At 44.5% G+C, this 17,665-nt stretch overlaps 1 protein-coding gene across 2 annotated transcripts in view; it reads right to left on the reverse strand.

Moving 5' to 3' along the window:
* Positions 1–17,665, reverse strand: part of galnt14 (UDP-N-acetyl-alpha-D-galactosamine:polypeptide N-acetylgalactosaminyltransferase 14 (GalNAc-T14)) — a 71,274-nt gene that overhangs the window by 24,821 nt on the left and 28,788 nt on the right. For both annotated transcript variants that reach the window (XM_061812840.1, XM_061812841.1), the window contains one exon: positions 1,556–1,654. In XM_061812840.1, coding sequence (XP_061668824.1) covers positions 1,556–1,654 — 99 coding nt within the window. The remainder of the gene's footprint in view (positions 1–1,555; positions 1,655–17,665) is intronic.

Here is a 17,665-nt window from a genome sequence, read left to right on the forward strand (position 1 = left end):
CAATGACCCGAAGCACACAGACAGAAAAACCAAGGAGTGGCTCCGTAAGAAGCATATCAAGGTTCTGGCGTGGCCAAGCCAGTCTCCAGACCTAAACCAAATAGAAAATCTTTGGAGGGAGCTGAAAGTCCGTGTTTCTCAGCGACAGCCCAGAAACCTGTCTGATCTTGAGAGGATCTGAGTGGAGGAGTGGGCCAAAATCCCTCCTGCAGTGTGTGCAAACCTGGTGAACAACTACAGGAAACGTTGGGCCTCTGTAATTGTAAACAAAGGCTACTGTACCAAATATTAAAATAATATATTGGTTTTCTCAGGTGTTCAAATACTTATTTGCAGCTGTATTACACAATTAAAAAAAAAAAATCAGACATTGTGATTTCTGGATTTTTCTTTTTAGATTCTCATAGTAGACATGCACCTACGATGAAAATTTCAGACCCCTCCATGATTTCTAAGCGAGAGAACTTGCAATATAGCAGGGCGTTCAAATACTTATCTTCACTGGATATACACTATATGCACGTGAGCGTCACATGCTCGCAACTTCTTTAAAATTAGATGAGATCAGCAAAGAAAAGTCGATTTTTGTCTTGTAAATCTCTTGAGAAGCTGAAGTGCTCTTATTCCATTTTTTGTTGCACGAGTCTAATGCTTTAATGTTTTAATGAAGTTATTTAGTAACGCAGGGCTGAAAGGAAAAGATAAAACCTGCCTTGTCTCTTTCAATTTAACGGCATAAAGCTTCACTTTGCCGCTCCAGGGGGGCGCGAACGCTCGCTGGCTTTGAGTCCTCGTGCACGCCGGCATCCTGCTTTAATATAAAACACACTTTTCTCTGCTACTTGAAGGAGGGGGGAAAGGTGTAGGTGGGGGGCTGCGGGGTCTCCTTGTCGATATTTAATCAAGCAGCAATCTGTCAACTGATCGTCTCATCAGAGCAGACCAAGGCATCGCTGGAGAAGCCGAGTGATGAGATTAGCATCCGCGGCCCGTGCTTGTTCTCTGAAACAAGCTCAACTTGAAAGTGACTATTTTGTCTTATCAGAAGGTGAGCGCGGTCAAAATGTGAAACTGGTTCCAAAGTGATGGAGACCAGTTTTCCAGATGGACTCTCTAGTCTTTGCTCGCACACTCACGACCTCTGTGTTTAGCGACCACAGAGCGGATGAAGAAAAGCTGGACTCCGTTGGGGCTGGTGTCAACAGCTCAACAACTATCGGCGTCGACTCGACAACAACATCGTCGATAAATGCCCGTTGTGGGACGTCCCCCCAGATGATACGCGTCATCTCTTCATCTGTGCTCAAAAACCGACCACGCTGACGGTGGAACGCCTGCGGAGCGCCCCGACCGATGTAGCTCACTTTTTGGACCTTGACACGGAATAACGACCGTTGTACTTGGCTACAACAACAAGAAAAACTGGGAGAAACTTTACAAGACAAATAAATCCCGAAAAGCCATCAAAAAACTAAATGGGATGAATATAAGGCATAGGAAAATTAACGTCCCAGTGTATACTGCGCGCGCGTGCGCAAGCATGTAGCGCGTGTACCTCCTGACGGTGCGCAGCAGGGTGGAACGAGCCTCGTTGTGGAAGGTGATGACGATGGAAGTCGGGGGAAGGTTGGCGTCGTAGCGTAACGCGCTGCACCTGCGTACACATGCAAAAAAAAAAAGTTTGGAAACTCGACTGCCGACGCGGGCTTACCCTTACAGATGTCACCCACCCGTCCGCCCACACACACACGCACACACTTCCTCCTAAACTGACACACGTGTGTTCACACTGCAGAACATGAATTATAAATGAGCAGCCGGCTCATTAAAATACAGCAGACAACAATGTGAAAGTGGAGGCTGCTGTTGGTGCCGCCGCCGCCGCTGGGTCAGCACGATTCTTTGACTAAAAAGGACGCACGGCATTTGGAAGACGACACTGGCCTTCACCTATATGCAATTGATGGATGGCTGACATTTATAAACAAAAGCAGCTGTCTGGCTCATTGGCGGCCTTTCTGGCGCGAGTGTGTCACGTTAAAAATCCCGGCGACCCGCTGACGTGTCCTTGAGCCCGGCAAGAACCGGGAGCTTGCGCGTCGTGAGCGCCCGGCCGTGAAATAAGACAATCAGGAGATCATTAAGCAGCAATTAGTTTTTGATGTGACGAGAAAAAAGTGGAGGAGGGCACGAGTCTGAATAAATGTGACGCTGTGGCACGGGTGGCGCAAGGTTGGCATGCACTCGCCATGACAGTCAATTTTCTTCGATGACCACATTGACTGGCGACCAGTTCGGGGCGTAACCCACGTCACCTTGGGCACTGATCGATTCCAGCTCACCCGGAGAAATACTAAACAGTGGTACTGCAATGCAATGGACTCTAATTTAACAGACTTTGGATGTAACAGACTGTTGCAAGTCAAAATCACTCCTTTCATGCGCGAGCTGGAAAAATGGAAATCATTTTTAAAAAATGTACTTATTTACAACAATTTTTTACTTTACTGGGTGTTTTTTGCCCTCAAAATAAAATAAAAATTTCATTTTTACTGAACTGGTGGGTGTGGCACGGTGGATCAGCTGGTAAAGCGTTGGCCTCACAGTTCTGAGGTCCCGGGTTCAATCCCGGACCCGCCTGCGTGCAGTTTGCATGTTCTCCCCGTGCCTGCGTGGGTTCCGTCCGGGCACTCTGGTTTCTTCCCACATCCCAAAAATATGCAACATTAATTGGACACTCTAAATTGCCCATAGGTGTGATTGTGAGTGTAGCTGTTTGTCTCTATGTGCCCTGTGACTGGCTGCCAACCAGTTCAGGGCGTCCTGGCCGTTGACAGCCGGGATAGGCTCCAGCACTTCCCGGGAACCTCGTGAGCATAAGCGGCAAAGAAAATGGATGGATGGACTGTGCTGGTGTTTTTAGGCTATCATTTAAAAAAATAAAAATACAAAAATAAATATATGTATGGTTTATCAATATATCGCCTCAAATAGCAGAACACTGTATTTATTGAAAATACAATAAGAAAAAAATTAAATGAATTTTAAAAAAAGCATGTTATTAAACAATTTTTTAATTAATCATAATTGAATTGACAATAATACATAAATTTTAAATAATTAAAATGCCACATGAATTATGATTTCACTTTTGAAAAACTATTTTATGACCACCTGTTCTTTTGAAGTTTTCTTTCGACTACAGTACAGATTGTACTTTCCAACTGTAGAAGAATACTTTAAGTTATTACAGCATATTATTCTTTTCTTCCTACCTTGACTTTATTGCTGTTTATGTTTTGCGAGTTTATTCACAGCAGATGTTAAGAGGCTGCCATACTCCTCGACCTCCATCCATCCTCCATTATCTGAGCTGCTTATCCCCACAAGCGCTCCTCGAACCCCACTTCCCTCTTTTACGCTTCCTCCGCCTTTCATCCCTTTCTCTCCCTCCATCCTCCCTCGACTTCTTTCAAGCCTTCTCATTGTCTCGCTAAGAAATAGTTTCTCCCTCTGTTGTGTGAAGAAGAAAAAATATATAGATGCAGTAGAGAGCTGTACACACACAGACACATACACACACATATATATTTTTTCTCCTATCGCATCCCATCATGCCCGTCTGTGCTGCCATCTCCACTTTTGCCGCACTTGATTTATGCAGCAGTTCTAGCCCAGAGCAGAGATTGGGTGATAAAGGCCCAACAGAGTGTGCGTGTGTGTGTTTGTGTCTGTAGAGCGTGAGAACACACACAATGGCAGTCACAGATGTACAGACAACATTTGTGCTGACAGATGACTGATGCTGGAGATGATATGAACACGCTTCCATACTCACTCAGTGTGTTTTGTGTGTGTGTGTGTGTGTGTGTGTGTGTGTGTATGTGTGTGCACTCTTTATGCGTCATGCTCAGAATGAAGAGACAGGAAATCAGTGGTGAGGACAAACTCGAGGGAGGGAGGGAGGGAGGGAGGGAGGAAGAAAGCAGGTGAGGAGAGACCAGCGATGAGGACGCGACAACAAGGAAGAGGACCAGAGGAAGACAACAAATGAGAATGGGAGGAAAATGAGAACACAGATAAGATGAAGATGTGAGGAGGAGGAGGAGGAGGAGGAGGAGGAGGAGGAGATGAGGAAGAGGATGCTACGGGGAAGAGGGGGAGATGAGGAAAATTAAACCATGATGACGATGAGAAGATAAGGGAGATGAAAAGATGGGGACACGAGCACAATGAGGATATTTGGGACATGAGGAATAGGAGGCCATGATAAGAGGACGATGAAGACATGACGGCAAAAGAAGGGAGAAACCAGCAAGATCAGGATGTGAGGTGGATGAGGATGATATGAGGAAGATGAGATGAGAAGGACATGAGAAAAATCAGATCACGGACAATTTGGAACATGAGGACATTTGGCAGATGATGAGGATGAGAATGTGAAGGAGAGACTTAACTTGAGATCCACTGGTCAAGTGGAGCGGGAGGGGGGGGGGGTTGATGTCCAGATGGTGCGTGAGCTGCACGCAAAATCAAAAACAACAACATGCTAAGTGAGGAATGAGAACGATGAGTAACGCTGCTCCTATTTGCTGAGAGTGACGGTGCGCCAATCGCCCGACCGCCGCGCCGCTCGTTAGGGGGTCGGCCATATTTAACTCTCCTCGCCACGCCGAATGGCTTTTCGACGCCGACCGGCTGACAATTGTCGGCAGGAGGCATTTATCCTTTCACGTGTCGCCGCTTTGGCGGTCGATGTCGTTTTCCCTGCGTGGGGGGGAGTTTGTCCTTAATGAGCATGTCAGGTAATGCATGTCAAGATGGACGCCCAACGAGCGCAGATGTGACGGGGCAACGGCGATTGGACGCCAAGGCGCTAAGTGCTTCAAACAAAAATAGAGAAGCGCAAAAAGAACCACAAAACTGTGCTCTTAAGACAGCTAGCTTAACGCAAACGCTAAATCCCGTCTAACGTTGTGGTCCTGACAAACATGGCGAGAAAAAATGTCAGATCCAACACTTTCAAGCGGACATATGCGCCATCTATGTTTGCATTTATTTTACATTAATATTGTTGCAGTTGCATGAAAAGGTCACCCAAAAAATAAAAAAATAAAGCAGTGTTGATTCTGATATTGTTAAGAATATTGTTAAATTAGCAGACCGCTCAGTAATATTAAGAGTAGAAGTATCATGAAAATATTTATCCTTTGCAATGAATGACTAATATTAGTGATGGACAGATGAGTTGCAACATCCCAATGAACACCATAGTTCTCTACCCTATACTGCCCTCATGTGGCCGCAGTGGGCAGACCTGAAAGAGCAGCATTCCATTGATGTGGAAAGTGTGACAAAAATTGTTTAATTCCTTTTAATTCTTTTAACTTACATCCTTAATGTATGTTTTTATGACGTGTGGAGCGTTAATTTTCCTCATTTAAATCAATGTTACAAGCCTGGAACAGATTTGAGATAAGAGTGTTTCGAGTTACAAGTGCTGTCACCGAACAAATTACTGTGCACTCATTTGTCAAGGCGCCACTGGATAAGAAAGTAATCGTCACGTGATTCATTCTGTTTATACTGAAACTGTCCAGTGTCCATGTATTTGATTTTGTTTTAATGATTTGCTTCAACTCTAGTGACTGGGATCAGTGTCCCGTTTTGTTTATATTTATCGTTAAAGCCCAAGTGTCATGCCTAAAAACATTCTAAAATAGATATTGTAATTAAAAATACATATAATATTATTCACTTCAATGTCTATACGAAAAAATGAATATGAGCGGAGAGCGCGTCATCCATGGGCAAAGTTGCGGAAGTGTCATTTGACGACATCCAAGTGGTCGCCATATTGGCTGCATCTCCTGCCCGTGACATCACCCCGGACATTCGCCATTGAAAACACGCTGTATGTATGAGCCAGCCCGGGCGAAGCCGTGCACGTCCGCGAGGCACGGCTACGGCGGCGGCTAGTCCGCCCACCTACGATGAGGCGCGATGGGCGGACGGGCACATCGACACATTTAGCACCTCTGCCTTACGGATGCGGATCTTTTGTTACATTCTGAGAGGATTATGTCCTCCCCCCCCCCCCCAACTATTATTACGAAGCTCTCATGCTTTGCACCCATGCAATCCATTTTTCACGACGAACCGGGTCTCTTGGAAAATTCTGAAGGGTAAATCCATCCTCCCAAGTGTTCGAGCAATATCCAGCAATGCAACGAGCCGGCATTTTGGCTAACACGAAGGAACAATGAGCTTCCTTCCAGCAGGTAAAACTGGTATGAACACATGAAGCCGCCTGAGAGGACGTCTGCTACTAACGTCACTTCCTGCTTCTTCTCGAAAACAAATCCCTCGAGAGGATTTTCATGGCAGGAGTTACAAAAAGCCATATACGTCAAAATCGTGTTGTGTGGTGAAAAAACGGATGGGTCCATTCCGGCTGCTTTTTTTTCCATTAATAACATACCAGAAATCACGCATTTAATGACAGTGGACCTTTAAATCGTTAATTGTTTGAGCATCCTAGGCTGTGCTGTTTGTGTCCATTGTTCTTATGTCTTAAATGTCCTGAGCCACCGACCAATAAGCTTTTGAGTCGCTTCTCATGATTCAAATGCAATAAACAGTTGTGGGATCAAAGGGAAGTCTGCAGTTAAAAAAGACATTAAAAAATGTGTTAAACTGCCAGTATAAATCTGATAGTCGACGAGCGAGGTGTCAATCTTACGAAGCCAAGTGCTCTGTTGAACTCTTCCTGTGGTGATAAAACCGCAAATGCCACCCCCAGACCCCCCTCCCCTTTCAAAGTCATTATTCAAATGTAAACAAACATAACACATTTAGGGAGAAGAAGAAAAAAAATGGATTCCTCCCCTGGCTTCTTGTTATGGCCGCCGAGCTTCCCTGCGGTGCGAAAATCCATATTTGTTTCTATTTGAAGAACACGAGGCCAGTATGCATGCATATGTGCGTGTACGTGTGTGGATGTGTGTGTGTGTGTGTGTGTGTGTGTGTGTTGTGTGTGTGTGTGTGTGTGTACTAGGTCTTTGCACTCAAATCAAAACAAGGAAGGAATCCTAAAAGTTGATTTTAATTAGTTTGCAAAAATAGTTGCCCAAACGTGCCAAAACATGGCTTGTGATGTTTTAAGCATTGACAAAGAAATTATCTCACGAGGTTGATACCTGAAATGTTTTTGATGTGTACAAGCGCATATCAACTTCATTGAAAACGGCAAAGTCTTTGATGGTGAAAAAAAAAAAATTACTCAAAAAGTTTCTTTCCAGTTTTTTTTTTTTTTAGGACATTCAGAGACGGCCGTCTTTGATGTCGGCTGAACTGGATGGTCAATGTTCTTTGATGTTAAAAGGCACAAACAAGCTCTTTGAATTATGTTCAAAGGTGTTTGGCCATTTATGATAGCACACGGAAAACAACGTTGTGAAATGTTTCGTCATAACTGATTTTTTGGTTTTTATGTTGACTAAATTGTACGCGGGCGGCACGGTGGGGTCGCTGGAAAGCACTGGCCTCACAGTTCTGAAGTCCAGGTTCAATCCCGGCCCCGCCCGTGTGGAATTTGCATGTTCTCCCCTTGCCTGTGTGGGTTTCCTCATTCCAAAAACATGTAACATTAATTGGACACTCTAAATTGCCCCTAGGTGTGATTGTGAGTGCGGATGTTTGTCGACGATATGGGAAGGAGGCAAAATGAAATATGGACCACAGAACCGTCCACAGTCTGTCAGACTTGGCCCACACCTCTCTTCCTCAATCACCCTCAGTACCGGGTCCCCCCAAGGCTATGTACTGAGCCCTCTGCTATACTCACTGTACACATATGACTGCATAGCAGCCCATCCCTGCAACTTCATTATCAAGTTTGCTGATGAGAAGGAGATGAGTGTGCCTACAGAGACGAGATTGGTAAATTGTCAAAGTGGCCTGCAAACAACCTTAAACTGAACACCACAAAGACGAAAGAAATCATCCTGGACTTCCGGAAGTGCGGTGTCGACCCGGTCCCACTGTTCATCAATGGGAAGTGTGCGGTTTGTGTCCTTCAAATTTCTTCACATCCTGGTCATCACCTGTTTAACCAGCTGCCCTGTGGCATGTGGTACAGGTCCCGCGAAACACGGACAACCAGATTCAAGGACAGTTTTTTCCCCAGAGCCATCACTTCCATCAACTCAAACCACTGAAATAATAGTTCTGTGATGAATATTATACAACGGCACTTTTGTGCATTTATTGACTTATTTACTTTAGCAATAACTGTGCCTTGATGTTTTACGTATTGTTTTTTTTTTCTTTTTTACCAAAGATGTTCTTTGATTTTTATTTCATTTTCTTGCACCTTGCACCTTGTGGAGAAGCACTCATCATTTCGTTGCATGCACAGCATATAATGACATTAAAGGCTTTTGATTGAGAAGACGGAGGAAATCATAGCCTCAAATATGTAGAAGAAAGCACGTGAAATGAACTAAAGAAGAAGAGGAAGGAGGAGAAGGAAGCAAATCTGTCAGCAGAGCACCGATGAGAAAATGGAGGGAAAATGAAAGGAAACGACACGACACTCCTCATTTCGTTGGAAGTGGAGTCAGCGCAGCACTGACACGAGGTTGACGCATGCAGTGTGACGATGTGACGAGACCACGACGTGTTTTTGTGAGGCCCTACATGTTTACAGCGCTCAGTTCCTTTTACTGCAATGTTCCCCTCATTGTTTTGACTGTGTTGACGTTTCCAAAAAATGGGAGTATAACTTCTGGAATTGTTTTACGTCTGGAGGTCTTATAAAATGTCCACATGCTGGCTTGTCAAGTCAGACTTTAACCCTAGAATATGAAAATTCGTCCTCAACACTGTCACCGTCATACACGACTTCTGCTTCCACGCAATCAACATCTTCATCAGAAGCTCTTATCTTTCACTCTATTTTTTCACTGAGTACTACAACTTCACTAAGTGCAAGATATCTGCGAAGCTAACGATGGCAGATCTACATTAACATTAGCAACGTGTTAATCACTCGTTAGCATGCCAGAGCGTAAACAAGCCCGTGACAGGCTGACAGCTGCGGCTGAAATGGGGCAGAAAATATGGCCGTCGTGAATGCTGTTTCCCGTGAAAAGTGCAGAGCGCGCCTGATTTAAACACACAAACACCAACATCGGGTAACTTCCATCTGTTAAATGCGTCAGGTCACTAACGTCGGGTGAAAATCACCCAAACCCGTGCCTCTGGAAAGAAAACCTGCATGCAAGTACTTCTGCTCACCATGCATACCACCACCCACATTACTCGTTCCAGCTGTAACAATATTCCACTGCACATTTTGTTGTCCATGTGATTTTTGCTTTGTTTTACACGGCTGCCTGCAGCCAGGTCGGCATTTCAGACGACAAATCTTCGCTCAATTGCCTTACCTGGATAAGCAAAGGTTATTAATCCGATTTTTATCTCACACTTAGACACACGCGCACAATCAATCTTGTATGCTCCCGTGATTCATGTCCAATTTATCACGTGAACGTGTTAAATGCGCACGGAGGCACAGAAAGTGTACAGACTGCAAGCACACACACACACACACAGAGTGTTGACAGTGTGTGTGTGCATGCGTGTGTGCTCAGCTCGGTGATGAATGAAGCAATATCACAGCATAAAGCAGGGTCTCAGCACAGATGCTGGCATGGAGAATTGCGAATGCAACACACACACACACACACGACAATATGGAGTGAAAAAATAATCTCTCCAAGAGCGACATGGTCTGCTGCATCAGAAGAATCACCTGTCTGATTATACACACTTATGCAGACTCATGCGCACACACAGCGAGACAACACAGACACACACACACGCACGCAGACACACACAAAACTGCAGAGTGTTGTGTTGTCTCATTGTGTTGAGCAAAAGCTGCCTATAGGGCAACGTTGTCAGTGCCAAGCAAGCGTTTATCTACACCTCACACGCATGCACACGCGCACACGCGCTTGGCGGCACAAAGATCCCGCCATTAACACGTGTGGACAAATAATGTCAGCTGGGGGGTGGAGTGGGGGGCATTACGTGTAGCCACGTTGCCCGCAGGCCTGGCAGAACACATACACGGATGTAGTCATGTTAGCATGGAGATGAAGAGAATCTTGGGGTATGACCTTTAAAACCACTTTAACAATAACGACTTGAGTCAAAAACCGTTACATTCTCACAATTTTTTTTTGGGGGGGGGGGTAATTGACCCCTCCGTGGGTATTGCGCAATCCGCGTCACTGACCAATCAGAGGCCAGAGATCGGCATAGACCAAAGCCCGTTTTTGCTCTCGCCATTTTCTCTGACAACATTGAATGGTCCAGTATAGGTTTAGTTAGCGTTTTATCGCGTATTTGGGTTATTTAACAAAAAATATGCTTAAGAGGTGTAGTCACTGACTTTGTAATAGTGACGACAGGTATCCTGAAAGGCTAGTTGGTGGATTTCGATTCGTACCCTTTCCAAAACCGAAGACCCAGTACGAAAAATGCCTTCGATGGGTCAAACTTTGTGGAAGACCGCATCATCAACTAAATCCATCAAATATCAACCAGAACACGTTTGCACGAAGGTATGCCCTATATTTGATTTTCAATACATGTCTCGTATAAATTAATTCGAAGTTCTTCGCTAGCATAACACTGCTGCGTGTGAACAACTGACACACTTATTCTTTGTTGAGCGATATTTAGCGATGATCGGACTGCACAATCGTATTGATTTCTTGCTGGCTCGCGGCCGAAAGTTAACCAGACTGTGTTTGCACGAAGAAATGCCCTAAATTGGATTTTTAATACACGTCTCGTATAAATGAATGAGACGTTCTCCGCTAGCATAACATTGCTACGTGTGAATGATTGAATGAAATCAGAAGCATGGCGTCTCTCTCAGTTAAGAATGTATTGTATTTAGAATCTATAATATATCGTTGATTTGAATGAAATCAGAAGCCTGGAGTCTGTCTCAGTTCAGAATGTATTGTATTGTATTTGCCATTTTTACTGTTTGTCTTACGTCAGCGCACGTGGCGTGACGTCACATCAGGAGGCGTGGTTAAGTGCCCTGTACGGAGGGGTCAATTGGTGTGAAAGGATTGACAGGCGGATCGGTGCAGCGTGTGCACTGATGCGGACTTTGTATCGGTCCGTTGTGGTAAAGAGGGAGCTAAGTCCAAAGGCGAAACTCTCAATTTACCAGTAGATCTATGTTCGTACCCTCACCTATGGGCACGAGCTGTGGGTCCTGACCGAAAGAACAAGATCCCAGATACAAGCAGCCGAAACGTCTTTCCTCCACAAGGTGTCCGGGCTCTCCCTTAGAAATAGTGTGAGAAGCTCGGTCACCCGGGAGGGGCTCAGCATCGAGCCGCTCCTCCTCCGCATTGAGAGGAGCCAAATGAGGTGGGTGGGACACCGGAAAGAGACCCCGGGGATGACCCAAGACACGCTGGAGAGACTATGTCTCTCGGCTGGCTTGGGAACACCTTGGGATCCCTTCAGAAGAGGTGGAAGAAGTGGCTGGGGAAAGGGAAGTCTGGGTATCCCTGTTGAAGAAACCTCCCTCGCAACCTGACCCAGAAAAGCGATAGAAAATGGATGGATGGATGGATGGATGGATGGGGTGAAACGTTGCTGCATGCTTTAAAATCACGCCATCTGGTGGAAAAATTTTAAACTTTCCCTTTATACTCTATTATCCAGCATCAATCACACTCTTGATGCAGCAACAAAGCATCTTTGCAGAAAAAAAAACAATTATTAAAATTATGAACTGTAGCTTCATGCTTTGAATCGGGTCGGTGAGCAAATAACCCCCCACCCCCCCCCCAAAAAAAAAACAGTGGTCCCAATTGTAAACATTAACGTCAGGGATTGCTTTTTCAAATGAAAGAAAAAATGATTCGAAATGACATTTTCAGAGCCTTCCAATTTGACTTTTTTTCCATTATGATGTGCAAATGAATCTCCTCCAGCAAATTGGACATAAACTAATTCAAACAAATAAAACCAAACAAGTTGAAGGCCACTGGATGGATTTGCAGTACGGAACTCTTAAAAGTGGATTGCTTTGGTGTCGGACTGCCGACGGAGACGAGGGCCAAACAGAAGCGGCGTGTCAGCGCAACTACGGTCGGGATTATTATTATTATTATTATGCATTAAATTATTCAAATGAGGCCGGAGCAGCAGGAGATGAAGGCACGTCATTCTTCTGTTTCTTCCAGGCAAAACCTCAATGACAGGGGGGTGGGGGGGAACATTTGAAGTCGCCGTCATTGTGAAGAAGCTTTGAATGAATGTTGAGCTTTAATGAGCTGAGGCCAGAGAGTCTTTTAATCAAAAACGGCAATTAACTCCATTTATTTGCCCATTTGACATTAATGAGACACTTTGCACATCAATGAACTGGCGGCACAATAAAAAAAAAAGGTAAACGACAACACAATATAGACCAGAAGAGATTGAAAACATTACCATCTTGAAACCTTAATCCAGATTTGAAATCCTATTTTTCTCATTAAAATCCATATCGCCAAGGCTGGAACGGAGGTTTTCAAATGTGAAATGATGATTTGAGATACGAGTGTTCTACATTACAAGTGTAGTCACGAAACAAATTACACTTATATTTCAAGGCACCACAACAGAAGAAAGTTACATGATTAAAAGCCACGATTCAAATATAAACTAAATGTGAGAACAAGTTGACACAATGCCTTCGAAAAAATGACTATTAGCTTTTTTTTTTTTTTTCTTTTTGCAATATATACTGAAACTGGCCGTTGCCCATGTATTTGTTTAATGATTTGCTTTTACCCAATAGTGATTGGGATGAAAATCCTTTCTCTAACTGGACTTTTCATCTTTTTTAACCTTTAAAAGTCATTATTGAAATGTAAACAAACACCCTCACACATTACGTGAGCAGACAAAGCTTCTTGTTATGGCCGCCGAGCTCCCCTGGGGACCAAAAACCCGTGTATCTTCCTGTTTGAAGAACATGAGGCCAGTGTTTGTGTGCGCAGAGTACATCTTTGTACTCGCATGAAAGAACTCGTGCTTCAAAAATGTTGATTTTAATTAGTTGGTTGGAGCTGATACAGAATTAGTAATATATCCTACTTTATATTTTCACACATTCTCATTTAACAAAGGACTCTGATGTGTATGTGTACAATCATCCATCCATTTTCTTAGCCGCCTATCCTCACAAGGGTCACGGGGAGCGATGGAGCCTATCCCAGCTGTCAACGGGAAGGAGGCGGGGTAGACTCTGAACTCAGCCAATCGCCGGGCACATCAAGACAAACAACCAGTCGTGCTCACAATCACACCTAGGGGCAATTTAGAGTGTCCAATTAATGTTGCATGTTTTGGGGACGTGGTAGGGAACCGGAGTGCCCGGAGGAAACCCACGCAGGCTCATGCAGAACCTGCAAACTCCACACAGGCGGGGCTGGGACTGAACCCAGGTCCTCAGAACTGGGAGGCCAACGCTTTCCAGCTGTTCCACCGTGCCACCAGTGTACAATCTTCATTGGCACTCGGGCTCGGACTCGCCTTTGCTCGAAAACCCACCCTTAAATCATCATTTTGGATTGATTGATACATTGATTGTTGAACTCTCAACCTAATCTCACATACATTTAAATGGATGATAATCTGGATCGCAGGTGGATTCTAACTGGCATCTTTAAAAGTAAAAAACTATATATAATGGGCGGGGATTCCATCGTTACCAGCTAAGCGCAAAAACCTCCCATTGGGCCCGACGGGGATCGAACAACGGCATTCACACAGCTGGATGCTACAGTTTCTCCTTCTGTGCCAGTTGCCACGACGACGAGCGCATCGGAGGAAGGCATCTTAAATCATTCATCAGAGCCGCACACACACACACGCGCGCACCACGCACTTCATCTGTGATTCAGCGCTCGTCTAGCGATGCCTTGAAGCCGAATGTCGCAGGAAGCCGGCCGGGCTGACAAAGACTCGCTTGTTTCCTTTCCTGCCCCCCAAGCGGTCTCCGCCTCCTCTCGTTCACCCCGAGCTGCCATCGATCACACCATCTTGAAAAAAGGTGCGTCCGGCCTTTAAAGGAAATCTCCGTTCGTTTTTTCCCCTTTCACAAAAATTCCATTTTTAAATCTATTTATTTTCCCCATTCAACTACAGAAAAAGTAATGAAAACACACTGCAGTATACTGTGTATCATCAGCAAATTATTCTATCTTGGTCGAGAAGGGAGGAGAAATGGAGTAGTTTTTATTTTTTGGAAGAGGTAGCTAAGAATGTCTTGGAGGCGAAAAGACCATCAGATCGAGTGATGAGGCTGAGACTTAAAACTGAGGTGCGTTATGTATAATCAGATTAGCAGGTACGCCCCACAGGCAGGATGTGACCTAGAGGTATTCTGGAAAGATATGAATGAAGTAGTTCTGAGCAACTCAAACGGGGAGAGACTTGTGGTTGATACACAGTCTCATGGAGATGTTGGTGAAGGAAACAGATGTGAAGAAGAACCGATGGGTACGTTCGGCATCAAGGAAAGGAATTTGGAGGGACAAATGGAAATACCTGTCAACTTTTCGGAGCGCCAACCTGTATTAATGACCAAAAAATCCTTATGGAGAGCAAAAAAATCCTTATAACGTACCGGAGCAAATTATGTCAAAATAACGGAGGGAAAAAACAGAATGTTTTTCCAATGGTTTTTACTGTAGATCTCCATAATGATAATATCTGACGTTAATGTTTAATTATCAGAGTCTATTTAGTGGCATTACTGTGTTCAGAATTGTATTAATTTTAATAATTAATTTGTATTTAACTTTGTGAGACGTGAGGACAATAGTTCATGTATCCTTTTGATTCTGCCTGCTTTCTCTCTTTTCTCTGCTCTCTATACGGTATAGCGGCGTGGACAGTAAACTAAGCAAATGCTGACCAGAGAAGCCAGTTTGGCCGCCTGGTGATGACGTCAAAGCATGCAGTGAACATTGGGAAACTGAGTCCGAACCACACCCGAACTTCTTTTAGGATTAAAAATCAGCAAATGATTGCTGGTTCAATGACAAGAAATCACAGTATTTTATATGACTTAACAAGTGCGAATAAATGTATTTAACCGTTCCTCAAGGTCTCGCTCTAACGTACCCAAAATCACGGTGGACTCCCGGTGAAATGTGTCATCGGCGATTTTGAGGAAGCACTTTGGAGGAGGAGGAAGGTGAACCCTGCCGATGTGCGAGCCAGAACACCAGCAAGTCGACCGCAGACGCTCCGCTAGTGAGCTCGACCGACCGCGACGAAAAACTGTTGCGAAACCACAAGAACTTTTTCGAGAGAACGGAATTTGGTCTGCAGTTTCAGAATCCGTATGATTTGTGATGTATGGCCGTATACATGAGATTCGCCACAAAATCTGTATGAACTACAGCTAAACCGTACAGGTTGACAGGTATGAAATGGTGATATTACTGACTGTGGAGAGTGTAGCCAGACAGTATAGGATGCTGGTGTGTAAAATGACTCTGGTGATGGAGAAAAAGATGAAGAAGAGAAACGCAGAGCAGAGCACCATGTGGTGGAAGCTGAGAAAGGAAGCTGTGCGACCTTTTGGAAAGAGGCGAGACAGGCTCTCGATGGACAGGAGGAGCTCCCGGAAGACTGGACCACTACAGACAAAATGAACAGAGAAACGAGAGGTTAGTTAGAGGTTGGCGAAGAAGAAGTGGGACACTGGGAGGACCAAAGAGAAGAGACGAGGATACATAGAGATGTGATTTAGGGCAAAGTCGTGAGGTGGCAAAGGCCAAACAAGAGGCATATGATGACATGTGTGCACCAGGTTGGACACTAAAGAAGGAGAAAATGATCTATACAGGTTGGCCGGACAGAGGGATAGAGATGAGAAGGATGTGCAGCAGGTTAGGCTGATTAAGGATAGAGATCGTAATGTGTTGACTGGTGCCAGTAGTATGCTAAATAGATGTAAAGAATAGTTTGACAAGTTGATGAATGCAAAAAATGAAAGGCAAGGAAGAGTAGGAGAGGCAAGTGTGTTGGACCAGAAAGGGACAAAGACTAGTAAGAAAGGGATGAAAGAGTATGAAAACTAGAAAGGCAGTTGGTCCTGATGACATACCTCTGCAGGTATCGAAGCATCCAGGAAAGGTGGCTGAGGAGTTTTAAGAACAAGGGTGATACGCAGAGCTGTGGTACTGAGAGAGGAATGAATTTGATGGAGGGGGAAGAGTGAGGCTACAGGGAGAAGAGATAGCGAGGGCGGACGACTTCAAATAATTGGGGCTAACAATCCAGAGCTATGGTGAGTGTGGTAGACAAGCGAAGAAACGGGTCCAAGCAGGTCGGAACAGCTGGCGGAAGGTGTCTGGTGTGTTATGTGACAGAAGAGTCTCTGCTAGGATGAAGGGCAAAGTTGAGGAAACAACAGGGAGCAGAACTGGAAGTGGCAGAAATGAAGATGTTGAGGTTCTCGCTCGGAGTGAGAAGGTCGGATAGGATTAGGAAGGAGCTCATTAGAGGGACAGCCAAAGTGCGAGATTTTGGAGACAAGGTTCGAGAGGGAGCAGAATTCGATAGTTTGGACATGTCCAGAGGGGAAAGAGAGGGAGTGTATTGGTAGAAGGGTGCTGAGGATGGAGGTGCCAAACAAACGAGCGAGAGAAAGACCAAAGAAAAGGTTGATGGATGTGGTGAGGGAGGACATGAGGACTGTGGGTGTTAGAGAGGAAGATGCACGAGATAGGCTGACATGGAAAAAGATGACAAAACAGAGACAAGAAATTAAAAAGTGTGAAGTTGCCTCCAGATTTTCATTTCAGGGTTTTTTTTTTTAACAAGGTCTTAAAACAGTGTTATCTAACCTTTATTGTGCCAAGGCACATATTTTACATCACAAAAAAAACCTCATTGACAGAGAAAAAGTGTATGCACAGATTAATTTAGTAAATTCTGCTATCTCTTGGAAGAGCATTTCATTATTTTGCCTGTCACTATCGAACGCCGGCTAATTTAGTTCAACGACGATGCATTATTATTATTAGATAATGTTCAAAGCAATTAACTGAAGATAAATTCCCCCCCTGAATTTCAGATTCATTTAATGACACCTCACCCAGAAAAAACCCCCAGATCTTTTCTTTCGGAAAGAAGAACATTTCTAGTGACCCCAATCCTTTGAATTTCAGTTTCCGTACGCGCTAAGATTAATAAATTAAATCTTGACTTGTTCAACAATTGAACACGATAAAATGAGCTGTCAAATGTTGGGCGCTCCGCGATCACCTTGCAGCAGGCTTCTTTCTTGCCGCAGGCAAAAAAACGTCAAAGTGATCCTGCCTGGGAACGAAACTCGCTCAACACGGCGAGCAAACGGCTACGTCGTCAACACCGTTCCCAGCCACGTTGTTAGTGGAAGCGGTGCACAGCAGCCCTCCAAGAATAGATTTTAAGACATGGAAATGTCTCGTCAAAAACGATTAGAAAATGGCTCAATTCGCTCATTTGTGTCTGCGTCAAGAAGAAGGGGAAAATTCCTCAGCGTTTGACATTCCGGCATGCCTCCTCGTTTGCGCCC

This window comes from Syngnathoides biaculeatus, chromosome 23, assembly GCF_019802595.1.
Source record: "Syngnathoides biaculeatus isolate LvHL_M chromosome 23, ASM1980259v1, whole genome shotgun sequence".
NCBI lineage: Eukaryota > Metazoa > Chordata > Actinopteri > Syngnathiformes > Syngnathidae > Syngnathoides > Syngnathoides biaculeatus.